At 36.7% G+C, this 27,350-nt stretch overlaps 3 protein-coding genes across 4 annotated transcripts; all 3 read left to right on the top strand.

The window, feature by feature from the left end:
* The first annotated feature begins 165 nt into the window (after positions 1-165).
* On the top strand, positions 166-13,231 carry LOC116309060 (DBH-like monooxygenase protein 1 homolog). Its single transcript, XM_089038173.1, has 14 exons — positions 166-500; positions 1,884-2,030; positions 3,169-3,339; positions 4,273-4,356; positions 5,602-5,787; positions 6,065-6,167; positions 7,399-7,565; positions 8,298-8,370; positions 9,029-9,114; positions 9,502-9,540; positions 10,424-10,483; positions 10,565-10,686; positions 11,042-11,174; positions 12,302-13,231. The coding sequence occupies exons 1-14, from the start codon at positions 210-212 to the stop codon at positions 12,488-12,490; spliced, it is 1,851 nt and encodes a 616-aa protein (XP_088894299.1). The 5' UTR covers positions 166-209; the 3' UTR covers positions 12,491-13,231.
* Positions 13,232-14,678: 1,447 nt separating this feature from the next.
* Positions 14,679-20,357, top strand: LOC116309053 (peroxisome assembly protein 10-B). The gene is made up of 9 exons (XM_031719583.2): positions 14,679-14,915; positions 15,004-15,084; positions 15,673-15,749; positions 16,542-16,647; positions 17,207-17,272; positions 17,739-17,821; positions 18,122-18,232; positions 18,873-19,076; positions 19,705-20,357. Exons 1-9 carry the CDS (start codon positions 14,807-14,809, stop codon positions 19,777-19,779), a joined length of 912 nt encoding a protein of 303 aa, XP_031575443.2. The 5' UTR covers positions 14,679-14,806; the 3' UTR covers positions 19,780-20,357.
* Positions 20,358-21,491: 1,134 nt separating this feature from the next.
* On the top strand, positions 21,492-27,022 carry LOC116309065 (neo-calmodulin). Of its 2 annotated transcripts, none has more exons than XM_031719602.2 (5): positions 21,492-21,624; positions 23,152-23,182; positions 24,219-24,362; positions 25,377-25,613; positions 26,208-27,022. In XM_031719602.2, exons 1-5 carry the CDS (start codon positions 21,622-21,624, stop codon positions 26,237-26,239), a joined length of 447 nt encoding a protein of 148 aa, XP_031575462.1. In that variant the 5' UTR covers positions 21,492-21,621; the 3' UTR covers positions 26,240-27,022. The 2 variants fall into 2 exon arrangements, with proteins under 2 accessions (XP_031575462.1, XP_031575461.1); XM_031719601.2 differs by lacking the exon at positions 21,492-21,624 and adding an exon at positions 22,380-22,531.
* Positions 27,023-27,350: the final 328 nt, after the last annotated feature.

Genomic DNA, 27,350 nt, shown 5'->3' with positions numbered 1-27,350 from the left:
ACCAACCAGCAAACAAACAACATACTGTCCAGCTCATGTACTATAGATCCTTACAGGGCACGAGTTAACCAACAGCGTCTCGTTCTTTTAAAATTGACGTTACGTAAGAATATATTAACAAATCATCCAGTAATGTTCGAGAGTGTGAAATAACTAAAAATATCCGTCCAATTTGAGGGACAGAGCGTTAGGACAACGGCGACATCAAGATGCTTTCTGGCGGAGTGGTAATCGTTCTTGCAAGTTTTGCAGTAATTTCCTTACTCGGGTCCTCGGTTCGTGCCGACTTGGACTCCGAGTACACCAATTCGGCTTACCTAGACGAGTCAAAAACCTTCAAAATTTACTGGAAAATTAACAATGAGAAAAAAAGCATTCAGTTTGCCGCTCGAGTTAAGACTCTCGGTTGGGTCGGCTTTGGTATTTCGTCAGGCAATGGTAACATGATTGGATCTGATGTGATTATTGGCTGGGTGAAGGAAAACACAGGATATCTCAAGGTAATTTCGATCTTCTTTGTAATACATACAATATGAGCGGCCGATCAGTAGGCAAGCTGTTAAAAATCCAATACTGATGGGAAGCGAATAAAGTGCATACCAAATTGATCCGCAAAACACTTTGTAAGAAATTGCACAAATTGTAAAAATTGATTAAGCTCAGTACTGACTTCAACCACCGTAGACCTCAACTACCGTAGGTCTCAACCACCGTATACAAAACTTTGAACTATTATTTGTACATTTCTTAGTTAATTTTTCATGGATATATGGTATGCGCTCTGTTGTAAATTGTTGATCAAATGTCATGTATTCTATAATTGACTCTTTTTTTTTAACTCTTGTAATGAATTTCGATCTTTGATTATGTAATAATGTATAACAGCCAATCTGTATTGGCATTTACAAAACGTTGAGCCGTTAAACAGCTTCCTGCTCGGGCGTGAGTTGATAATTGTATTTTAAAAGAGTAACATTTCATGATCGCTACAATCTTTTGAGATTGGAGAGATAGTTTGATAGTTTGATGAAAATCCAACTAAAGTTAAATGCAAATGAAGACGATTCTGTATCCAAATTATTATCAATGTTATTGTCTTGGTTGACTAATTTCTATTGTTTTTATTTTTTCATGAGTCATGATCAAATAACTCATAGCTAAAAACATAATACCAAAACTTCACGATGAGTTTTCGGCCACTAAGGTCAAACACTGCAGCTTAAAAACCAGGAGCAGAAAAGTTAGTTAAAGGAGTTCTTATATGTATAAATAAAAGTCAGAATTTTACCCAAAATTTATTACATGTTGTTATCAAGATCAATAAACGTCAATCCAATATAAAATGCAAATCATTAATGTTTGTATAGAATCGCATGAGGTTATCCTGCTATCTGGCTTCTTACACTATGTAGACCATTAGATAATTGAGGAGGGGGGAGAGGAGGGGGGTTGCAGGAATTTATAACATTTCAAACTTCAAACGTGCGAAAGAGGACATCAGTTTTGTTAGACGGACAACAGTCGTTTTTCGTGTCGTAACTGATGACGTTAATTAGTAATGGGAGCATTCCTACGTCGGAAGTTGTAGATGTCATTCGCATCTAGAATTTCGGATCAATAAGTTTTTGGACTTTTATCTGACTCCTTTTATCTAGTCTAGTCATTCTAAATTAATTTTTCATTTAGAAACTAGACATGTCAGTAATATTTTCTGTTTGTTTGCTTTGTAAAAATAACAAAAGCTCGATTTGTTTGAGATGACACTGTATGATTGTGAACAATTAATCGTTTCCTGTATGCCTCCAAGATACCATGTGTCCGACCTTTGCGAAAGATAAAGCTTTTCGTAGATTATCTATTTGGCTTCTTTCCATGTAACACAGGATCGTTATGCTGACGCCAAGGCCCTTCCACCAATAGATGCAAAACAGGACTACACTCTGGTAGCAGCAAGAGAGGACAACGGGGAAACCATTATTGAATTCTCTCGTCTGTGGAACACTTGTGACGAGAAAGACAACAAGATAGAGGTGAGTTTCAGACTTAGAATCTTCACCTTCAGTAAGCACACATGTATCTCGATAAATTTTTTTACAATAAAAGAGCGTATAGACCCCTTGCACTAATGTGACGTCTTAACAGCAATAAGAAAAGCTTCAATCAAGCTAGAAAAATGACATTTTACTTGTATTTAGAGAGCTAACTAAAGAAATCTACTTAAATTTTCTCTTTAAAGTCAGTGAATTTGTATGGAAATCCGAGAACAATGTCCGAACTTCTTGGTGACCGTAACACAATCCAACACGATTTTTATACCACGATTTTTATACCAAAATGTCAACAAAAAAAACCTTGAAGTGTTCATGATTCGATTGTCCGCATTGTAAGACGTCATCTGTGATTAATAACAGGATTTGTTAAATACATACATCCATCGAACCATCTTAGTAACCTTTGAAAAAAGCAATCATACTTTTTTACAGAAAAGTTGCGCGGGTCATTTTCCGGCTCTTTTAAGTAACTTTAAGCAACACAAACGAACGAAATTACGAACGAACCAAACGAACTAACCAGCAAACGTTAAAAAAACATGCACATCAAATGACATGCACATCAGTGATCAAGGGTGATTTGTTACATAGCTACGAAATTTTGCGATACAACGAACACTGTCATTGGTTGAAAGATGACCACATTTAAATCTAAATGTATCCCGAAAGTTACTTATTTCCAGCTCGGGAAATAAGTTCCACGTGACAATAATCGTGAAAAAACTGTGCACGTGATCAGAACGTGAAAATCGCTGCTGGCGTGATATTTTGCATCAATCAAGAACAACAGAGCGGGAGCAGATATTTTGCTTGAATTTTCAGTAAAAATGGAGCTCGAAGCGAAACAATATAGAGGTTTTCCAGTGTTTCTTCAGGAAAATTACAGACTTTAATTGAGAAAAAGGATTCGTATTCGGCTTCGCCTCGTGAAACATCGAGACTCTCGGGAAAACAAACCTAGCTATTTCCCTCGCGACCAGACATTAAGTGTATAATGTATTTGATATATATATTCCAGCAATAATCACTTCGCCTTCGGCAAATTATTGTTAAATTTATTTTGAACTTAGGTTGTTTTGGTCGTTGTGGTCGCTTACTAATGTGTCTTTTTTTACAGGAAGGAACGGTTCGAGTTGTCTATGCTTATCACACGAACGATCCAACTTCAGAAGAAAACATTCCACAACATAGTGTTCGGGGCGCCGCTTCACTGGTCTTGCTAAATGTATTTACAAGTAAACCAAGTATTCCCCAAAACACTCCACACTTTGACCTTCGTCAGAATGACGTAAGTATCTCTCTTAAAAACTAGATCCTTTAATTACAATGCTTCAAGTAAAAATTACATTAACAAATGACCAACTACGGGATCATTGCAATTTTCATATTTTTTGAAATTTCAAGCACAGGTCGAACCCAAAAGAAATATGTTTGGTTTCTACAAATACTCCTTTACTCCTTATTAATAAAAGATTATTGTTATTTACCAAGTTGTACAAATAAAAAAAACTTCATAATCAATATTGACAATCTATGAAAACTATATAAGCTGCGTACTGAAGAAATTAATTACTGTAATGCACATTGATAATTAATTAATTAATCAACTATTAATTAATTAATCAACTATTAATTAATTAATCAACTATTAATTAATTAATCAACTATTAATTAATTAATTAATTAATAATTAATTAATAATTAATTAATAATAGCTAATAATAATAGTTAATTAATTAATTAATTAATTAAAATTAAAATAAAAAAATAACTGGACACCCGAATGATGGGCAGTATATGTATATGACTAGAAAAAATAAAAAAAATAAAAATAAATCTAATAATCCTTATTAATTATACCTCGTTAAGAATATTATGAACTTGAAGATTACTGTTCATCATGAAACATTTTCAAGGGCGAACTTGTACTAGTCACAGACTCTGTCAAAAATTTACATTCATATTTTATTCCAGTTTAAGCTTTAAAGTTTAAAGTTTAAGCCAAATTAAATTTCGGACGATTTCCTTACTAGTCCTCATTAAGAAAATTGTGGACTTAAGATATAAAGTCTTTCTCACAAAGCCTTCATTTTTTTATAATGAAAAATCCCTGTCTAGTTCCATTACGTAATGTCCAAAGCTGGCTAGTATGCTGAGGTCAATATCATAAAAACACGAACTTTCCAGTAAATTATTTATTTTTCCGTTATTCGTCTTCCAGACTGTTGTTCCAGACAGCGACACCACGTACTTCTGCAAATCTTATGAGTTCCCTCAATATTCTACCAAGAAACATGTCATTAAGGTACTAAATAGATTTAAAAAAATAGTAAAATCATGGGAATAAACTGATTGACATTTCCACAGAGTACATAGCTCTTTATTCGAATTGGGGCACTGAATTCTAATTAGCCTACGTAGCCAGGCGTTCCTTGTGGGTTTTGGGGGGGGGGGCTTGGGGAGGAGAGAAAAGGAGAGAGAGCTCTCTCCTCTTCTCTCCTCCCTAAGCCCCCCCAAAACCCACAAGGAACGCCTGGCTACGCAGGCTAAATTCTAATAGGACGTGTACATTTGCATGATGGCGTTATTTTACTGTACCACTACCAAGATGCTTTGCGAATTTCTTTTCTTAATCGTATTCCCTCATGAGAATAGTAAGACAATTGGTGCTAATTAACTGAACAAAAGAAAGAGTGCAAGGAATTCTGGTAGTGGTAGTAAATGACGTCATAATGCAAGGTGACCTATTGGAATTTAGAAGTTGATTTTTGTGGAGGGAGGAAAACCTGAGAATCCCGGGAAAAACAGCAAAGGAGCATAGTAGAGAACCAACAACTCTACTCACATACAAAACCGAGTCCGAGAATTGAACCTGGGTTTCATCGGTGAGAGAGATATAATGAGAGATGTAATAAGATATATAAAGAGCTTTTCTTACTAGCTGATCACAGGTTGTGTATACGATAGCTGCTGATTTCTTACCAATGCAATCTGGGTTCTATGTCGTATGCGAGAAATATTTTAATGGTTCGCCCAACAGGTTTTATCTCTGAGCTTCGAGGAATTATCTTACTGATCCACAAAAATCAACTCGTAAATTACAATTCGGTATGGTTTTGAAGGTCATAAGCCTATTGGCTTGGGAGACTATGAGCAATCACTTCGGAACAATCGTGTTGGTACGCTAAATTACATTTAAGTTTGACTTTCGATAGGCCATCTACAACAAACAGTCACAAGCTGATATCATATCATTTTGCTAACAGATGTTAGCGAATCAATTCAGCGCAAAAAGGTCCCTTGGGGAAGGCTCTGCTGGATGGCAAACATTTTTAAAATGTTTCTTATCTTGAAATCAAAAGTATCTTATGAAGCAAAAAAAGGTATTTTGAAAAAGGCTTAGGATAATACATTAGTAATCCTGCAAAAGTTATTTAAGTAAAGTAAGTACGAATTTTTTGCCATCCAGTAAGAGACATGTGATTATTTCCTGCCAACGGCCTATTTAGTGATCATGTGAATGGACATGATGTATTTTTGCTTCCTTTAGATTGAGCCAGTCATATCCTCCGGTAACGACAGGGTGGTTCATCACATGTTGGTATATGAATGCAACCGTGATTTTCCTCGCTCAAATCTAAGCGTGAATGGACCATGCTACGCAAGCAACATGCCACCCGCTGTACAAGAATGTACAGGATCTTCTGTGATAGCATCTTGGGGCATTGGTGGTGGGGTAAGTTGTTGATTTTGTAAGAGAATATGATAGTTGGACGGACGGACGGACGGACGGACGGACGGACGGACGGACGGGTGGGTGGGTGGGTGGGTGGGTGGATGGATGGATGGATGGATGGATGGATGGATGGATGGATGGATGGATGGATGGATAGATGGATGGATGGATGGATGGATGGATGGATGGATGGATGGATGGATGGATGGATGGATGGATGGATGGATGGGATCGGCTAGCACATCAGACTCATTTTTAGTATCATCTTTATTCTTAGCCATTTTACTTTCCCAATCACACCGGATTTGCCATAGGAGCTGGTGTTGGTCCTCGATACGTTATCCTTGAGATACATTATGACAACCCACAAAGGAAATCAGGTTTGTGAAAACACATAAAGATTTTACAGACTATCTCTTACTAGCCTTTCTTAATCTTGTTCCATGCATACCGCTAGTTCAAAAATTAAAGGATTAAAGGTTGTCGGCAGGGACGGCGGAACCGGGGGGGCCGGGGGGTCACGGGTCCTCCCACGAATTTTTTTAGGGGAGGCTGCCCCCCCACAAAATATTGGTTGTCATTCGTAGTTTTACGGCGCATGCGTCTGTAATCAAACAAAACAGCGGTCATTATCACATAGCATTAAAAATAATATTTCAGTGCCCCCCCCTCCCCCCCGAAAGATTTTCAGCCTACGCCGCCCCTGGTCGAAGCCAAAGGCGATAGACGATAGGTACCAGCTTAATAGGAATGATCACAGTGTTTTAATAGGTCATCCACTACAAGCAATATTGGACATCTTAAGACTAACCTCCGTGTTTTTGACGAAAACAAGAAACAGCAAAGTCATTCAAGCTCATTAATTATTCTTTGATCTTGAAATTAGCTGAAGAAATAGAAAACGCGCGCGCGTGCTGTGTGCTGTCATAAAGCACGCGGGGGTTGGCAGAAAACGAGAGAAGTGTTAGGAAAAGCACGACGCATAGCGGTGTGCTTCTGGACACTTCTCGAGTGCTCTGCCAATCCCCAAGTGCTTTATAACTGCACACAGCACAGCAAGCAAGTTTTTTTATTTCTTTTATAAAATACAAATTACAATAATAGATAGGAATGACGCAACGGAAAGTGCGCGCGCGTGCAATGTGCTCTCATAAAGCACGCGCTCCAAACCAATCAGAGCGCGACATTCATAATAGTTCTTTTATAATATCTAATATCGCTTTATATATCGCCTTTGCCCATTGTCTATTTTCTTTGGCACTGAAAAGGTTTTTTTATTTTCGTATGCATATAGTTTAGATTTTAGTGTATCATAATGATTTCTCCACAAAAACCTAACCCCATCAGAGGATACACACATTAAGGCCCCGTCCACACGTATCCGGAAATTTTTGTATCCGCAAATTATTTTTTGCGGATATGAAAATGTTTGCGTCCACACGCAGCGTTATCGAATCGTTTTCACCGTCCACATGTATCCGTTTTCGTAAAAGTTGCGGATAGCTAGGGAATCCAAAAATTTGCGGATACATGTGGACGGGGCCTAAGTGTACTAGTTCGAACCTGTAGAAATTGGTTAACAGCCAATATTTATTTTAAATTTTTGAACAGGGATCAAAGATAGTTCTGGACTTCGTTTCTACTACACTGATTCGCTTCGCCAGTACGATGCAGGAATATTATGGGCTGGTTGGAATGTTGAATTTGCTATGATGATTCCGCCATATCAACAACAATGGATGACGACTGGTTATTGTAGTGGCATGTGTACAAAAATTGTAAGTTATAGAAAAGAATATCAAAAACATTTACAAATTTAGTTTTTTAAACCATGTTTTTGATAGAATTCTGGAGCTTAAAATGATCTTGTTTAATCCTAATACCTTGCATACACTTATAAATATGATATAGGCTTTAAAGAGGGGAATGTGTTAGAATTTGTGCAGATTCGGAAATACTCACAATCGTGATTGGCTAATTGGTATAACATAAATAAACATAAAATGCGTAATGTATATTAAAGTGCAAATGAACCCTTCGACAATACTTTCAGTACTGATTCTACATAAAGTAAATAGTTGAATGGTAAAATATTTCTTGATTTGAGTGATGCGTTTCTAAGTTATGAAGGTTTATACTTCCAATATGTTAATGAGTGTGACGTCTATTAAGGCTTAATCAAATATACAAAATCGAACTGGTTCATAGATACAGTATTTAAGAAGCATCATTATTTTACTCATGGTTTACATGAAAGCTATTTACAATTTTTATTTTCAAAATGGCCAGCATTTAGTATTATTAGTTACAACAAAAACACTCAAATACCTTACCTGACGTCATCATCATTAACATATTGGAAGTATAAACCTTCATAACTTAGAGACGCATCACTCAAATCAAGAAATATTTTACCAATCAACTATTTACTCTATGCAGAACCAGTACTGAATATATTGTCAAAGGGTTCATTTGCACTTTAAGAGTAAGTACAAACTTTTTTTTTACAGGGTTTCCAGAACAGCTCTTCACCGGACAAAGGAATCAATGTCTTTGCAACGTTTCTACATTCACATCTTTTAGGTAAGATAAAAGTAACAAAGCAAAAGGTACGAAGGAGAGAGGGAAATATGGACTGAGGGAGAATAGATAGATAATTGATTAAAGGAGGCAAGGAAGGCTGGGCTGACGAAAGGAAGGGAGGAAAGAAATGACAAGGGAAAATGGAAGAACACAAGTACAGGAACGTGAAAGCAAAGGAAATAGTAGAGCAGAGCAGAGCAAAGAATAGGAAAGTAAATGAGTGGAACGGAACGGAACGGAACGGAACGGAACGGAACGGAACGGAACGGAACGGAACGGAACGGAACGGAACGGAACGGAACGGAACGGAAAGGAACGGAACGGAAAGGATACTGAAGAACAGAAGAAAAAATATCGAATAGGAAGTATCCGAAGTAACTGTTTTTATAGAAATGCAGCCCTTAGAAAATATGGTTTAAAGAAGGAAAGAATTTTATCATTCTTAATCTGTATGTCCATGTTATGTCTATTATATTTATGTCTATTATATTTATGTCATAGCAAAACTCTATTTAAACTAGCCTTGCTAAACTAGATGTGCCTGTATACATATTGACTTAAATAAATAAAAAATAAAAAAAGAGCTCGGCTTGGGAAATATACGCGGACTGCATGCTTCTCACTCAGTTTAATTAGACTATTTATTTGATTGGTTTAGGAACTGCTCTTAAGACACGGCACGTTCGTGATGGAAAAGAGCTACCAGAAATAGCACGAGACGACTATTACGACTTCAATTACCAGGTAAAATAATGTTACCAAATCAAGAATACTTCCTGGGATACCTATAGTCGTAAAATATCAAATTCCTTTGCTTATTTCCCTGATTTCTACTGTGTTAAAAATGGGGAAGCGCAATAGGTCATAGCTAGGTCACAGGTATCCCCATGAATACGTACAAGACGGGCTTGTTTGAAGGAAAAGCGGATACAAAATAAATTTTGCTCCAGAAATCGATCGCGAATTGATATATAAAGAAACTAACAAAGAATTTGAATGGCTTGTCATTATATATTTTGAGTGCTCATAACCCTTTTTGTTGTTGTTGTTGTTGTTGTTGTAATTGTTTTTGTTTTGTTTGTTTGTTTGTTTGTTTGTTTGTTTGTTTGTTTGTTTGTTTTATTCCCACAGGAATTTCATATTTCCAGAAAGGAAACACATATTGCTCCGGTAAGATAATAAAACAGAATTATTAAAGCATGAGGTTGAACGAGATATCGTACATTGCAAAGGTGAAAAAATGTACTGCGCATGCTCGGACATTTGGCGGGAAATATGTGGACGCGTCATATTTACAAATAAAACCACTGGAAATTTACCGGCATTTGGTAGGTCTTTAAGGTTATTTTTCCCTTATACATCCCTTTAGTTGTTTTCTTTCCCTGGTAAAACAATACGAAAGAAATTCGCCTGGTGATACAAACGCTTGTAAATCTCCAATAGTTTTCTTTGTAAAGAGGACGCGTCTTCGAAATTTCCGCCGAACTTCAGAGCATGTGCCGTGCGTTTTTCATCCCTGTCATCTTAAATGCTTAGGCCATATGCTAATATACGAGAGCGAGAGAAAAAGAAAACTAAAAGTTAAATTGGACTCTAACCTTTATGACGTTTCTAGGTACCTACGCAACCACAATCCTTTTCATAATATCTTTTCATATTCAAATATTAAAAATCCTTTGAAAATACCAAGACAGTAGTAAAAATTAGACAAAACAACAGCAAAAAAAGAAAAGAAAAAAAAAACCTGATAAAAGGGATTCTGGAAATATCATCATTTCATGGTTGAGACCTATGAGCAATTTGAGCAAAATGTAGTGAAAAGAAAAAAGATTTAAAAAAACTTTATTTAGTAGCCGGACACATTAGCCGTTCCAAGACTGAGGAAAAAACTGTGTCGAGTTGGCATTGCAGTGCATTGTGGGACTATTTTAGGGGACATATTTATTGATGGGTCCTATTTCGTCTTCTAAGTCCCAAAATGCACTGCGATGCTAGTTCGACCCAGTTTTTTCCTAACCTTGGAATGAAGCATTTTTTTTCCTTTACCATATAGGGGGATGATATCATTGTGGATTGCCAATATCAATCTAAAGACAAGACTCGTCCAGTCACGGTAAGCCAAACATCTTTCATCTAATCAACTTCCACTCGAAATTAGCAGTAATTTGAATATCATTTTGTTTTATTTTGTTAGGGTGGGCTAAAGTCATCGGAAGAAATGTGTATGAGCTTTTTGTATTACTATCCGAAAGTGGAGCTCAATAAATGCCTTTCTGCTGATTATGGCATGTACCCTTTCTTCAGAAAACATTTTAAGTACGTGTTTTAAACCTTTTTTTCGTGGCATATCGAGTGTTGGTTTGGTTTGGTTTGGTTTGGTTTGGTTTGGTTTGGTTTGGTTTGGTTTGGTTTGGTTTGGTTTGGTTTGGTTTGGTTTGGTTTTGCTTCTTTTTCATCCTCTGATCAGTTGATCGTTCGTTCGTTTGTTCGTTCGTTTTCTGTCTTTTATTCAATCCCTGTTTGTCAACCTATTCATTTATTCATCACTGAATTCATTTTGACCGTCACCTCATTTCTCCATTCTTAATATCATTAATTTCGACTATCTGTAAATGGATATTGGATGGATTATGTTCTGATTAACGTAATGAATGATCTTTTAATGCATCAGCGTGAATGGCAGTACCGTCGGATACCCACCAGCACAATGGACACAGAATTTGACCAATGAGCTCAAAGAATCGTATGACAAAAACCCATATATTCGATTGAAATGCGTGTACCAAGCTGAAGTTAAATCCCCGGTAATTGTAATATTAATATGTCAGACACACTGTATAGACCTGCATGGCTTTTAAGCTTTGTGCCAGCGTAATGTTTTCTCATTGCAGAATACGTGTCATTTCCGTAGAGTATCATTTCTTTGTTTAACGGTTGTGCATGAGATCGAAGACACATGAATTAATACCGGGATAGATACAACCCAAACGAAGAATTTCATAAAATAGCTTTTTAAGTCCAAAACGAAAATCAGTTCAATAAAGATTCCTGTTACTTTTTCTTCATGGCAGGATTTGTTGTCCAAAGTTTTAATTATTCCAGGTGGATGTTAAATCATTTTGAACATCTTTTACTATATTTTAGCGGCGTTTGTGATCAGTTGTACACGGAAATATACGTCACAACTTAAAAACCCTATTCTCAAGTTAATGACACGTGATCTGAAATGAAAAACTAAGCCCAAATTCAATTGGTTAACTAATGATAACGTAAAATCAATTCAGTGCCATCTTACTGTGAAAGGGAGGGTTTATCCACTACCGACCACTTCTGCTTGAAGCGGAAATCCTGGAAATCCTCAAGTATTTGTTAGGTTCTCTAATATTAAAGGATTTATTTATTTAAAGTCAGTGGTCCTTCAGCTAGTAGCTGGTCTCCCAGGGAACTGACGGTGCGCAATTTACCCCCCTCTCTACATCAGTGCTCCATTTTAAGAGTATTCAAAGCTGAAGCTACAGGGATTAGAGGGAAGTAGAAAGAGATGTGAAGATCCTGAGGATCTCTAGCTCTAATTAAGGCCGCGCATTAACCAGCTGAGCTACGCGTGCTTCTAAAATTCGAAATAAATGTGTGTTTGCCTCTAAACAACGTGTTTATGTATAGAAAACAAGGATGATTTAAAATCTATTAAACTAATTAATAATAATAATAATAATAATAATAATAATAATAATAGAGTGCAAACAATATATCCATGAAATATTAGTAATACTAACTTACACTATTTTATGCTAATACTATTGTTTTCCTTTGTTTAACTAGCACTATTTTGAATAATTTAGTAATTAGTGTTTCACGGTTATATTGTTTGCACTCTAATAAGCTATTAAAAATAGATACTAATATATTAAAACTCATGTTTTATTTGTAGGTGTACAATAACTATACCTTGAAGCCGATAGTCAATGTGCCGTATACGAAAGAAGGAGACAATTGTCCCACAGCAATTCCGTCGACCACCAAACCAGTTGGAGAGCCGAGCGCAGCGGGACTTCAAACCGTTGAAATGTTTGGCGCAACGCTTGCCGCATTCGTCGCATTAGTACTCAACGCTTTTTAAGATCATTAAGCAGCTGGATGACTACAGTCAGATTGTTTGTTGATTTTCACTTGATTATGACTGATGCGTAATGTTTTCCCATTTCAAATCCCTCCGCGAAAAAAAGATTCTCTCTTCGAGTTTTATATATATTATTATATATAATATTTTCTCGAACCTTGCTGGCGAGGGAAGAAATAAGACCCAAGGGAATGGTGTGGTTCTGAAATGGGAAAACATTATGGCCAAATATATTATTGCTATAAGCCTTTAGAGTACCGAAGTGAGAAGTTATCATATCCGAACACCAAGAAGAGAATCAAAAAAAAAAAAAAGGGGGGGGGGGCGGAGCTGAGTTTTTTAACCAACTTCGAGGTTGGTCCTCATGAATTATTAATGCCTTTTAGAAGGTTATTGCAAACTATTAAACTGCATTAATCCTTCAACGTACACCCTCCGAACTTCGATACTCTATTGACTTCTGTGCACGATTGCAAGCTTGTAGGTTCAGTAATTTGCACTTTATTTGCTCGCACTTTAATATCCTATACCTGAATAAAACAAAATTTGATTGGGAAAGAAAAAAATACGCGGAGTTCCTGTGGTTTTGGCGGGAATTTTCCGGCCAAAATGCGCGCGTCTACGAACGGACTGCAGTGCAGTCTCCCTGTAATCTCCTTTACCTGTTACAGCCTCTCACGCAAGTTCACATGATCAGCACTATGAATATAATATCAATAAAATCGTATTAATCAATGAAAATGACTGCGCAAGTTTTTCATCTTTAAAAAAAGGAAAATAGTTAACACTATTGTCCCTCACATTCAAAAGTTTCCTTTAAATGCGAGTAAAAGTGTATAGTTCAAATTGTAAATGGAGTAGTTTTTGTATGGGTGGGAACATACTCTACATGCTGGCTCCTCGTTAGAGCCGGACACTAGTACTTTTTTTCGTAATTCAACTATATAAGTTATACAATAGGACGAGGTAACAAAGAATACAATAAATTCACATGTACCCGTTCCATTCGCCATTAGAAAGGCAACGAAAGGCGATCGAGCCCGTACGTGTGACCAAGGACGCTAGGGCAAAAATTGGTGGATTTTTTAGCCGTTTGACTCCGTTAAATTGGTGTTTTTTTAGCCGTTAGAAACTGTTTAAACTGTAACTTATATCTGTTCTATTATGTGCTGGCTTGATCTTTTCAGTTTTCCCGTCTATATACGCCAAAAATACTGCTGTGACCAACGGTTTAATCGTACGTAACGAACTACTATATCCTATACCTGCCTCGTGATCGCTTACGTAAGCGTACGCGTCGGTTAATAGGTTATTTAGGGGATTTGGATTAACCTATTAACTTATTAACCGACGCGTACGCTTACGTAAGCGGTCACGAGGCAGGTATTGTCGGTTTTCACATGACGTCATCAAAACATCAAAATCTAAACTATAGATCGTATAAAGGCATTTCTCAAGTATGTTTTAAAAATTAGTGTTATAAGTCACAAGAAAAAATTTCGAGTTATTTCGATGTTTGGTTCTCGAGTTATGAAGGTTGAGTTTGTGTCACGCAATGCCATCACGAAAATACCTAAATAGCGATCAAAATAGTAAAATAATTTACTCTAGTTAAAAGATTTTCCTTTAGACACGTTTTAAAGATCTATTTAAGGTATATTTAAGTGAAATATAGTCAAAAATATTTAAAATTCCATCATCTTAAGCCTTTGAAATTTCGTCCGCCATGATGGTGTACCAACTTGGAACACCAAGATGGCCGCTCCATACATTTTAACCAAAAATTGCGTCATGTTTGCTCGCCTCTAGTTCCGCAACGAAATGCTTTACAGCCTCGAAATTTGGCCAGAATGTGTAGTTTTGACCGCTTTACAAGATAATGAAACTTTTATTTTATTATAATGCGAATTTACGCTTTTGAAATTCATGATGACGTAGGTGAAAACCAAGAATAGGATATAGTAGTTCGTTACGTACGAGTAAACCGTTGGTCACAGCAGTATTTTTGGCGTATATAGACGGGAAAACTGAAAAGATCAAGCCAGCACATAATAGAACAGATATAAGTTACAGTTTAAACAGTTTCTAACGGCTAAAAAAATACCAATTTAACGGAGTCAAACGGCTAAAAAATCCACCAATTTTTGCCCTAGCGCCCTTGGTGTGACTCGCTTTCTCTGGGCTTCCTGTGTTAGTAATAGCGCAAAAATCCAATATGGCGGACCAGCTCACATAATCCCGATGAACACAAAAACATGATAATCATTATCAAATACATGAAATTTTAAACTTATCTGGTCTGAGGAACTAACGAGAATGTTCAAAGGGGCAGGACAGCCAGAGCTTATTCGCTCAAATCAAAAAGACATTTATTATTTGACTTCGCTAAGGGAAAATTTTGGACAACTATTTCGGGATTTCTTCGGTGAGTCGTGAGCTATTTAACTAATTTTGAAGATATTTTTACTTTGAAAGAGCTTAACCATAGAGTGTGTTATGGACTTTTTTTAAAGGTGTTCACTCCTGGATGAAATATAAGGACGAAATTGAGGTGTTTGCAGAAGTTTGCTATTTTGGGTTGACAACACTGAGTGGTAAATATAGCTCTTATTGACTTCTTATTGGTCTTTGTTTGAAATGGGATGTTCAATGGAAACCTTTTTGACGAATGTAAATTTTATGTTGAAACAGTTTAAGATTTTTGCAGCTGCTATGCAGCTATTAAAAATACAGCTATTTTGAAAAAAGGTTGGCAAAGCTGTTGTTGGCATGTTGCATACCAAGCCTGGAATCTATTATATTCATATCATAAAAATAGTGTCAGTAGGAAGAAAATATGCTGGGAATATGTGCAGACAAAGTTTGAGAAAGTTCAATATCATTGTGACCTTTTGCTGATATTGCATTTACATTGCCCATATAGAGCCTACCGGCTTGGTATGCAACATGCAACATGCAACATGCAACATGCAACATGCAACATGCAACATGCAAAAAAAAAAGAAAAAAGAAAAAAAAATCACTAGCCTTTTTTGAAATAGCTGCATATGTGTTTCCTCCCAAAGGAGCATGGGTAGGAGGAGAGGGAGGGGAGGGGGAGGGGGTTTGAAAATATCAGTACTGTATGGTACAGATACAGTGTATCATAATTGACCATAATTTCAAAATTGATGGTAATACAGGCTTTCAAACACTGGGTGAAGAATATTGCAATATTGTTCAAGTTGATGACACAAGGAGAGCAATCCCATCTACTTTAGTAAGTCAAGTATAATCACGTTTATTAATGATCGGTAACTGTTATGAAAATTATGGTTTCCATGAGTGTCATATTCAGGGTTGAATCCAGAAATCAGAGAAAGGAGGGATCTGAAAACTTTGCCCTGAAAGGGACTTTTATGAATTGCAAAATTGGGGGGGGGGGGAGGGGAGGGAACCTCCGTGTCAGCTAGCCTACCCAATATTAGAGGGTGGAATGTGCCCCCATTGGCCCATCCCTAAATCCACCAATGATATTTATTAAAACTTGATGTATTGGCATCACTGGCAGATGTGATCTCTCAAAGATGTATAGTAAATTTCTTAGCCCACTCTTTGAAGCTAATGACCCGATAGCCTTGTTTCGATGCTACGCTCATAGAAATTCAGCTGGTTTGTTGGTGTGACGTGTTCAACTGCGATAAGAGCTATTAATCTAGAGAAGAACCCAGCTGCCTATCTTGTCAAAAGAGCATCCTATGTTTCAAAAATTACTAAACCTTCTGCACTGGTTGATGCTATCATAAGAATGGTGTCATAAATTTAATAAACGTGGTAACTGTAAAGAAGACTCTTAAATTCCATGATGTTTGATCTACACACATGAATTTCTTAAAGTTATTATTAAAGAATTGGTTGTTGGTTAAGTAATATGTTTTTTAGTTTTTGTCATTGAATTTCTAAAGTCACTTAAAAGTCAAAAATTAAAATAATTATAATAATACTTTAAAAAATTTGGCATCTTAAAACTGCTTGATAAAAAGTTATACTTGGTAATTGATTCCCTTTTTAGAACAGATGTATCCTTGTTTGTCTACACACATTAGCACCCTACTTTCTGAGAAAACTTCTAGGAAAGCTGGAGGTACTTGTCCAGACTCCAGAAAGGTGGCCCAGTGGTATGTATTACATGTATTACTGTCTTATCTAAAGTTACAGAGTTTTGTATTATTGCACCTGAATTCCAACATGCAAGTCAAAGCAAAAGATTTTTTTCCTCTAAAGCATAAATTATTTCACTTCCTTTTTATTTGTCTGACCAATCACATTGCGTGAAAAAAAATCCCCAAATCAAAAGTCTAGAAAACATCACAGTGCGGCAAGGCACGCATACGGCACAGACTTTTTCACAGTCATACAAAAACTGCTCTATGTTGCATTTCAAAGCCATTTCGTTTGTCAGAATTTTCCCGCTAACACCGCCTCATAAATAAATGCTCTTTAAACTTGAGTCTTCTGAATCGAAATGTGATCAAGTGATCTACTGACCGGACTTCTCAATGGCCAGACATGATGATCAGCCACACCAGACTGATTGATCAACATGTGACACGAAGTCATTGTGACCAGTCAAGGGAAATGGCCTAAGAGATGTTTGATGGCCATATAAGTAATAAATTTGACCAGAAATATTATCTTTTTGTCCAATTTGTCTTTCTTTTCTCCCCTCTTTTTTAGGTTGGAGTGAGAAGTCAAGAATATGGCTACAGGAATCATTACCAATCATACAGCAATCTATATTATGTAAGGAAAGTAATTTTTTAACGAATCAGCCTCCATTTCATATTTTCAATAAGCATAGTTATCATTTAAGAAATACAAGTCATGATGTGATGACAACAGAAAACATGAAACTGCATAATGAAGAAATAGATAATGTGGCAGAACATGAGAAAAGTGTTGGGAGAAGCATGATGCGTAGGAAAGTGCTTCTCGACACTTCTCGAGTGTTCTGTCAATCCCCAAGTGCTTTATAACTCCACACAGCACAGCAAGCAAGTTTTTTATTTCTTTTATAAAATACAAATTTCAACAACCATTGTTTTGGATAGGAATGGCGCAACTGAAAGTGCGTGCGTGTGGTGTGTGCTCTCATAAACGAGCACTTCCAACCAATCAGAACGCGAGATTTATAACAGCTTTTTTATAATACATTTTTATTGACAGACTTATAATATGTTTTATATAATAATGTTTTCTTTTTTTTCAGTTCTACACAGAGCTCATTTAACTATATTTTATTTAACTGGTATATTTTATCATCTTTCAAAAAGGATTACATCTATCAATTATGTGAGTCTATTGAATATGTACAGTACTGTATAATTTATGAAACTACCATTTTAATCATAAGCTACCTGTTGTAGGGGAGTATTCAATAATTAAGCAATATAAAATGGCTGTGTTGTCTCTGTACTGTGACATAAACATTCTGGGAGCACAAGAGAAGCAAGAAAAACACTCTGCTACACCTTGTCTTCCTAAGCTTGCTTCTCTAGTGCTCTACAGCTCCCAGAATGTCTATATCACAGTTGTGCACACATTTTGTATTCCTTAAGCTTATCATGTCTAATCAATTCTTTATGTCTTTAGATTCTCGTAAGAAGTGGTCTTAAGAATGACAGCTCCAGACCAACATACAGACTTCTTGGTTACATATCAGCAATTCAGCTTTCATTGTCTGTATTATTTACAGCTTATAAGGTTAGGAATGGTACAGTGTTTAACACCTATCCCTTTGACTCCAACAACCTTTTCTAAAATATTTAGTTCCAGAAATTATCCAACCCACCACCCCCCCCCCCCCCCCCCCCCACAGACCAATTTTTTTAAAGACTCCCCCCCACCCCGACCCCAAAAATTCCAATTTTCTTCTTCTAATTTTGTTCTTTCTCTGACTCACTTATATAGTATATTTTTGACACTTTCAAAGGCTTGTAACTCTACTTCTGTTTAATGAAACACATTCAAATTTGCCAGACTGTCTTACTAATATTTAAGTGCCTTCTCAGATGACAAAACCTTTTTGCTAATTAGTTTGAAATTTAAAACTTACCCCAGATCCTGCTCATTTTTGAAATGGCCAATAGTCCCCTTCACAGTTCCCTGCGCCATCTTGAAAGGTAGCCGAGCCTTTGTATCCAAGTGAGGCAAACAGTAAGCTTGCAATGTTAGAGACAATTATTCACGGGTCTCTATCATTGCAAGCTCACCGTTCATCTTGCTTCAATGCAAAGGCATGGCTACCTTTCAAGATGGCGCAGGGAACTGTGAAGGGGAATATTGAGTTTCCTTCTAAGAATTTAAAACCATGCTTCACATAATTTCCTCTTTCTTAATGTAGAGTTCCAGGAGTGTAGTTTCTTCAGATATTGCCGCACAGTCTTCGTCATCTTCATGTGAAAATACTTCAAACAAGATTGAGCCACCAGGAACAAGCAGGCGACTCAAATGCCCACTGTGTCTGGAACTCCTTCATGATGTAACGGCTACTCCATGTGGACATCTGTTTGATTGGCAATGCATCACAGAATGGTGCAGTGAAAAGGTAATAAAAAAATTAACAATTGTTGGGTGAGGTGGAGCATGATTTTATAAATTATCAAGGTCATGTTGCAGGGCTTGAAATATCAACCTGCCAATAGCCAAAATGCAGGTCAAATCTTACTACTGGCAGGCTAAAACAATTTTGAACTGCTATGTGGAAAATAAATTAACATTGGCTTATTTGCATCAATTTTGAGAGGCACTTTGCATAAACACAATAGTTTTCATGCACAGTAAAAGGATAAGGAACTACTAAAATGCCCTCAAAATCGAGAATAGGAAACCAGTCAATTTCAAATGGCTTGACCCTCCCCCCCCACTCTCCCAACCCCATCCTCCCTCTCCCTACCCACTCGGTCCACATCAATAATTAAACCCTGCAAAGTTCTTAATATTATAACTAATCTTCAAGTAGAGTGCATACCATATATCCATGAAAGAGTTAACCAACAAAATTGTACAATTATTAATTAGTGTAAAGTTTTTTAGGTCTACGGCCTACTGAGTTCTACTAAACTTACTAATTTGTGCACATTTGTGCATTTTCTTACAAAGTTTTCAACAGATATATGGTATGTACTCTAGCCTTTCTCTCTTTTTTTTTACTCTTATTTTCCTTTTTTCCACAGCCTGATTGTCCTCTTTGTCGTGAACCAGTCCCCTTGTCTCGTCTTGTTTATCTGCATTGTTTTGAACCTACTTGATACTCTTGGTTGTTGACTACAACTCAATTTAAACAATAAGATGTGACAATTCCAGCATACTCTACTCAATCCTTCATGGCCACTGACTAGCATATGATCCTAGCATAGCCATAAGTTGCTACTTCTGTTGTGGTTGTTGTTGTGCTTTTTTCTACTTCTGTTGTTGTTGTCCGCTGTTATTATTCTTGATATCGACAGTGCTGTTACATCTTCTGTTGCTACTGCAGTTGTTGTTGTTATTGTTCGTATTCTTGTTATTGACAGTGCTGCTACATCTCCTGCTGCTCCTGCTGTTGTCGTTGTTGGTATTGTTATTAACAATGCAACATCTTCTGTTTTTGCTGCTCGTGTTGTCGTTGCTTTTGTTACTGTTTCATGTTGATGCTGCTGCGGTAGCAGTCGAGGTCGCAACTACTCCTTATTTTCTGTCCTTGCTGTTGTGTATCCTCGTTCCAATTCATAAAGTTATTAATTGAATAACACAATGTAGCTCTCAGGATTATTTTGCTAAGAGGAAACGTTTCGTATTATATCTTTATTTTAAAACAAAGTTGAATTTTAAAAAGTCTTCAATTTTTGACGTCTATTTTTAATGATACTTATACTCTATCATGTATAAACTTCCTATATTTGGAGTTTTTTTCAAGTTAAAGCTCACCATCTTCTCCTAAATTGTCCTTTTGCGATTGCAAATGTACTTGTTTTTTTTTTAGGTTTTTGTTTTTGCTTTAATAGAGTAATAGACCCCATGCTTATGACGTCAAAGCAGTTCAATTTGAAGGACAAAACGAATTTCAATCTCCTGAGAATTGGAAACCTATTGTCAAAAACTGATCATGAGTTCCATTGCGACGTGCGTGTTGCAGGGAGAGGACTCTATACTGGGGAGTATAGGGAAGTCCAACCATGGTTGAGATTTTAACAGCACATTTATTTTACTTGGAGCGAATGTCGAACCCACCGCAAATTCGCTTCTTGAACCCAGATCAACACTGTCAGCTTGGAACGCAACACGCATAAACATATGACCGATTCCCGTAAGGTGCAACATGTTTCTGCAGCCTGTGACATAATAGAAAATCGCGTTCGAAGCACAAAAAAAAAAAAAAAAAAGGTAGAAGGTAGAACGATATCTTATGATTTTCAGTCCCCCCAGCTCGACTTGAATAACAAGATCTATACCTTCGCGCATTTTAACCTGCATGCCTCAAAAACTTACAAATGTTTTTCTCATCTGATTACTTCGCCGCTCTAAGCTGCGTATTGTTTTATTGCGATACCTCATTGGATCCTAAAGTTTGAGTTGTATTCGATGCAAACGCAAGTTTGGAGGTTGCATTGATCATAGTACGGTGCGTTATAACACTGAAATGATTGCATGTACCACTCCTCCCTCACGCACCTCTCCGCACCCCAATTAGCTCACACTTGCAACTACTGTAGACGACCAATATGAATTTACCAATATTATCTCATAACTGAGAGAAATAGCCCAGCTACCCTTCAATCTAATAATATTTCAACCGCACCCTTTCTTATCTGGCTTCAGTGAGATAGTACAGCCATACAGTATTTGATATTCTAAAGCACACCAAGTATTTCCAGCCTCATACCATTCGTATATTAGTTTTAAATGAGCGTTGAAAAGTCCTATTGTTCCCGGGTTACCTTTTTGTGTTCAAAATGAATAGAACATGAATATGCAAATGACTTTTGTGTGTATATTTTGAAGTATTGTAAATGTGCATTTATTATTCTGGGTCATTCGACTTATGATCAGGTTGAGAGTCAAGGAACAAGGCTTTGATTTTCGTTCATTCTCGTAACCAAATAGCCTTCAAAATGGTAAGTTTGTAACCATTCAGAGATTTACGTCCAAACTTTCTTTTCTTATCTCAATATTTTGATACTAAAAAGTTTAGAGGCGCGATTCATCGTATTTAATTTCTAGAACTCCAATTCGTGGTTGGCTGACTGCTCACTATCTGCAAACCAAGCTCTGAATGTACTGAAATCCTAAACTTAGTTCCCTACTAAATCCTCCGAAAATAATTAATAAGGCTACAGCTGTTTCCTAGCTCGGTATCTTAAACTGCTTTATCTTTTTTTCTGGACTTAAACGAGATATGTACTCCCTCGATATCTATGTTTTCGGCGTCAAATTCGCTGCCTGACTGAGTTTGAATATTTTTGAGACTCTCTAGTCAAACTTCTAGAAAAATATACCTTGTACCTTAGCCTAATGTACCTTAGCAGCTCACAATTTATCCTTAAACTCACAATATTTCTTCTGGTATAAAAGCAATAATATTTTGTATAGTTTTTAATCAATCGTCACTCATACTGTTATTATTAAAATGAAGAGTTTGCAATATGCAAATTGAGTGTTACTTGGATCTTTTTATTAAGATAAATTCAATTTTAAAATCTTGAAATATTTTGACCAATAATAAGGTCCCCGATAATCTTATTTATAAGAAAATATATAATAAGAAATGCAGAATAATTTTGTATCCTATTTTGGTAAAATTTCAAGTCATCGTGAACAAAATTATATTTAAACCATACCCCCCTTGGTAAAATATTGCCTATCCCCGATTGCTTCAATTCCACCTCCGAATATTGCTGAGAAATCAATATGGCTGAAGGTCGTGATACTCAAGCTTTACTTGTCAACTTAGATGAACAGCATATTCAGCAAGTTGAATCTCAAAGCCAGGATAAAACATCGTCTGTCGAGGACGGTAGTCGGGTAATGTAAAAAATCCCTCCATCGAAAATTTCTAGCGAATCTGTAGTATCGTTGTCAATCTCGTGAAGAACTCAATTAGCTTGTTTTAGCTTAAATATATTCTCTCTCTACTTCTGGATTTCCCATCTTTTCACATTTCGAGGACTAAAGTTTAATCTTTAATATTTTTGTATGAATAGAGCTTTCTTTCATTTGCAAATTTTAAAGATAATTATGTTCGAATGTTTCAAGGGGCTTTTTAGTTTTGTAGTCAGTTCTCGCTTGAAGGATAAACGGGAAAATCGGGAATGGACTGAATTGGAATCGGATTCTTCAGGAATAATCTTTATTAAAATTGTAGTGTTGCATATTCACATATAATTCTTTAGTATTAAAACAGGGGGAGGGGGGGGCATGGGTGGCATATTAGTGAGAGTGTCCTCTAGTGTTCGCTAATGTGATTCACATTCTCTTCTGTGTTCGGTTCCAAGGATTTTGTTCTGGGTTGTCCAGTTTTCCTCTCTATCCTCAAAAATATACTAAAATATAATTTGATCTATTAGGTTGTAGGTGAAATTTACTGTGTTTAATTTTAGTAACCCTACCAAATATTATAATTTTTTTTCAATTTGACTTTCAAGGTGGAAAAACTGACCAAGTTGCAATTAGCAGGTAAAATCAAATATTTTTAAAAAACTTGTTTATTGCACCTATATTATTGCCTTATTTACATTCCCATATATCAATCCCCTTCACACAATTAGGTTTCATTTTATATAAATAAGTACTAATGAATAAGTCCTTAACTTTTGTGTTACTGCCAGACTTATTTTCATTGATAAATCCCAAAAATTCCATGAGTAGTCTTGAGTGTATGATATTTTGGATTCTTTAGCTTCATTTAGACCTCATACACACATGGAATCGAAAGTTTGGAATTTATCTTTAAAAATGGGTGCAACAGTCGCCCAAAAGTGGGTGTGGTTGATATGAGAAAACTTGGGCCTATTTTACAGTCAAGTGATTTTTGCAGTTATAAGTGTACATTGAACTTTGTTTGACAACTCACTCTAGACTTAACTAATTCAAGGATTGCAGAGCACCCTAAAAAGGGCAAGGATTGTAAAACATATGTAAAAGGATAAAGAATAGTTGATATTAATATGAACTCTATTAACTATGGGTAAAGGGGGCTTAGATAGGAAATATAATGGATATTAAAAGAAGTGAGGGGCTATAGCCCCCTAGCCCCTCCCCCTATGCACTTGATCCCTGTATATTAATAGCAAAAAAGGTTTGAAATCTATAGATCTTATTTGTGATTAGAACTCTTTACCTTGAGTGTAATGTTTCGCCCCATGTAAGGGAATCCGGACTTATGGTGGAGTGCTGGATTAATTCCGGATTCCAAGTGTCTGGATTCCGGATTCCAAAACTTTTGTATTGCGGATTCTGGATTCCATATCGTTAATTTTCAGATACTTTCCCTGAAAATCATATTTGATATACTTACCAGTATAAGTAGAATCGTCTATCAATTAAATCAGCATCTAAAATTTCGTGGATTCCGGATTCCCTTACATTGGGCAAAATGTTTTCCCATTACAGAACATGCAGGTCTCTTTCTTTTGGTAATAATTTTCTTTGTTTGAGTTGTATCCATATTCATGTCTCTTCTCTTCTCTGCATATTATGTCGTTTGTTTCAGAATACAAGGAGGCCTTTAATCTATTCGACAAGGATCGCAATGGCACAATTTGTACCCATGAACTCCGTAACGTCATGCACGCTCTTGGCCAGTCACCATCAGACCAGGAAATCCAGGATATGATAGCATGCTCCGATAAAGATGGTTTGTATTAATTAACAAACTTGTATGTTCAACGCAGTTTTTTTAAGCGCATTTGTTAGGTTTTTATATTTTAAAAAATCGACTTCTAGGGTACCTGTTTTTATGGCTTGCACAATGCGGGCGTTCCATTTTACAATTAAACCAGTTTCTCAAAAAACACAAGTTGCGGCTGAAGAGAGTTTCTGTGCAGCATAATCTCATGCACCGGCAATATATTTTTTCGTCACGTTGCACGAGAAATCGTTGCGTGTAACAGCGACATTTACAGCGCTTCTCAATAACAGCGTGAAATTTGCCATCGTGACGAAGTAGGTTTTGGTGGACGTCAATCAATGCGTTTCCATAACATTCCATAGGCACGTACCCTTTTAAAAAAGCTTTGTGTTTCCCGAAAATGCTGGGAAACACTTTGATTGGCGTCCACCAAAACTCTATTATGTCTAGAAAACTTTTTCACTATTTCGCGCGTGTGATTGAGAAGCGCTGTAACATATATATACTCACTGGCGTTGTTAAATCACGAAATTTGAGGTGCACACAGATAGCTCAGTATACACTTTGCATGTTAGGTCAAAGCAGCTCCATCTGGGGGACAAAACAAAAGAATTTCAATCTCCTGAGAATTGGAACCTATTGTTTTGTCCCCCAGATTGAGCTGCATTCCAAAGTGCTGCAAGGGGACTATAGCTGGAAGATCGTCGCATCGAGGTGCAGCTAAGCCTACGTTGCTCCGCGGTCTGCGGTGTTGCGAAGAAGCAAGACCTTTTTAGCTTGGTCGTATTTTTCGTTGTTTTTGCATTTCATTGCCTATAGAGTATCATTTCGTTGCTTGCCGATTGCAAATGAAAAACAGATAGTAGGTGCAACGTAAACAACAATGAATCGTATTCTCAAAAGAATGGCACGTGCACTCTTTAAAATGGGAAAACATTACCACAAGTTTAATAAAAAGGTCTTTTTAGCTTCTCCTAAAATTTTCTTCAAATTTTGAGTCTTTGGTTTTCGTTACTAAAGGGAGTGGCAATATCGATCTCAATGAATTCCTGCATTTGATGACCTCCAAGAATAAACACAACTTGGACGAAATTCGAATAGCTTTCAAGGTGATGGACAAGGATGGCGATGGGTTTATTTCTTTCTCTGACCTGAAGAAAGCCATGAATGAATGCCATGAGAATCTTTCTGATGATGAACTGAAGAAGATGATCATTGATGCTGACATGGACGAGGATGGTCGCGTAGGCTACACAGGTACTTTTAAATAGATAAATACCTCATTAAGATCGCACAACCCCCATAAAGGCTCTACAGTCCCTTTGCTTTATGCAAATGTATATCGATAGCTTGAAATAAACTCTGGGCTTATATCTAAATCAGGGCACGGCTAACTCACAGATCGGACCCAGAGACCCCAGAGGCGAGAAGCAATCGTACTACCGCTACTTCACCCTTGATTCCGTCAAGAAAGATAGATAGAAGAACGTATCCTGCACGCTGTGGACGACTTTTTTGTTTAGTGCCGCCGTGACAAAATTCGCAAGTAGTCGAATTCAGTGAGAGTTTGGGGAAGTACGACGCGCGCGCCATAGTTTTGGCGGAAAAAGTTGCCACCAATACCATACAAGAACAGTATAGAGAGCCGGAGAACCTTTAGATGCTAGTAAGGGCTTTTCTGTCTTCCAAGAAAGAGGGAAAAAACCCTAGGATTTCTGCAACTTAAATTTATTTTATTGCCGAAAGTAATATATATGACGTGATATGAAAACAAACTCCAATTCCATGATTTTGGTTTTGAACTTCCTTTGCTCATGTACTAATCCCATCTATTTCTGGTTATATTTTCAGAATTTGTTCAGTTTTTCCAGCGAGAATACTAAAATTGCTCAATCACCTTGAATATTTGGTCGGATCAATCCACTATTCTTGTATTACTAAACAATTCGAGTTGTAGTCATTTCATAATTCAATAATACTGTTCTGTACGTAATATTAGATTAATACTCTAAAATAACCCGGTAAAAAAATTTTAAAAAAATTGTGAAAAACTTACTTAACGTAACTACTAAATAATGCCAAAGTGTGCAAATTAAATCCATGTATTGCATGTAATTTATTATACTTGTAGACATTCATTACATTTAGCACTAATTCACTAAGTACCTTTTTATTTTTTCCCCCTTTTTTTATGTTTGTTCGTATGCACTACTCTTGTTGTAATCATAAACGTTGTTTTCGCTAACGGTGTAACTATTATGCAAGGCAGCTGACGCAAACAGCCCCGATTTTCCTTGCACGTTTTTAAAATTGCAACAGCGTTTCCACAGCCCTTATTTCTTCTGCGCATGTTCATGGAGCATGCGCAGTAAGAAACTGACCGGCACTGGGAACCAGATGGTTGCGCCTGGATTTCCACAGAAAAACCCGAAGTATACTTGTTTGCCTTGCGTGCAGTCCCTGGCGAAAACCACTCTTAATTATATCATGGAATGGTGAAAGTACTATTGAAAGTCGTAGTTTGTTTGAGTTCAGGGTAAAAGTTTTTTTAGTCTCAAACAGTGTACCAGAAACGTTAAATCAAATTTGACTGTTCTTCCGTTAAAGTTTAGGCAATGCTCTAATATTTGCCTTTTAAAAAATAAAAGTAAACAATTTGTTTGCGAGTCTGATGAGTATTGAATAATTTAAATTTTATGTATGGACTGATTTAGGCGCGCATACGGTACATCTGTAGATGATGGATTGACTTCCTTTTTCAAAAGTCTACATTCACTTCAATCTCCACGCGCATCCACAGCAATCCTGAAACGCTCGTCTTTACTGAGTCTGGAGGGGAAAGTGGGACTGTTCGCATTCTACCCAATATGTACTTGCTGGAACCTTTTAAATGCAACACAGAAAGCAGTTTTATTTTCTGTGAAACTTTCTCGCGACGTAAGTTGTTAACTTACATGATGCAGTTCTTTCTAAAACTTTTCTTGCGGCGCCTTT

The sequence above is a fragment of the Actinia tenebrosa genome, unplaced genomic scaffold, assembly GCF_029948245.1.
Source record: "Actinia tenebrosa isolate PJP-AT-01 unplaced genomic scaffold, QUT_ActTen_1.0 PGA_scaffold0__85_contigs__length_37466705, whole genome shotgun sequence".
Lineage (NCBI taxonomy): Eukaryota > Metazoa > Cnidaria > Anthozoa > Actiniaria > Actiniidae > Actinia > Actinia tenebrosa.
The sequence above is the reverse complement of the archived record's forward strand: the minus strand, read 5'-3'. Positions and strand labels throughout refer to the sequence as shown.

Coding starts and splice junctions, on each gene's coding strand:
- LOC116309060 (XM_089038173.1), top strand. CDS start 210: ATGCTTTCTGGCGGAGTGGTAATCGTTCTTGCAAGTTTTGCAGTAATT. Junction 3,340..4,272: donor TTGACCTTCGTCAGAATGAC/GTAAGTATCTCT, acceptor TTCGTCTTCCAG/ACTGTTGTTCCAGACAGCGA. Junction 9,541..10,423: donor AGGAAACACATATTGCTCCG/GTAAGATAATAA, acceptor TTTACCATATAG/GGGGATGATATCATTGTGGA.
- LOC116309053 (XM_031719583.2), top strand. CDS start 14,807: ATGTTCAAAGGGGCAGGACAGCCAGAGCTTATTCGCTCAAATCAAAAA. Junction 15,750..16,541: donor GAGCAATCCCATCTACTTTA/GTAAGTCAAGTA, acceptor TTCCCTTTTTAG/AACAGATGTATCCTTGTTTG. Junction 16,648..17,206: donor TCCAGAAAGGTGGCCCAGTG/GTATGTATTACA, acceptor CCTCTTTTTTAG/GTTGGAGTGAGAAGTCAAGA.
- LOC116309065 (XM_031719601.2), top strand. CDS start 22,418: ATGGCTGAAGGTCGTGATACTCAAGCTTTACTTGTCAACTTAGATGAA. Junction 22,532..23,151: donor CTGTCGAGGACGGTAGTCGG/GTAATGTAAAAA, acceptor TTGACTTTCAAG/GTGGAAAAACTGACCAAGTT. Junction 24,363..25,376: donor AGCATGCTCCGATAAAGATG/GTTTGTATTAAT, acceptor TCGTTACTAAAG/GGAGTGGCAATATCGATCTC.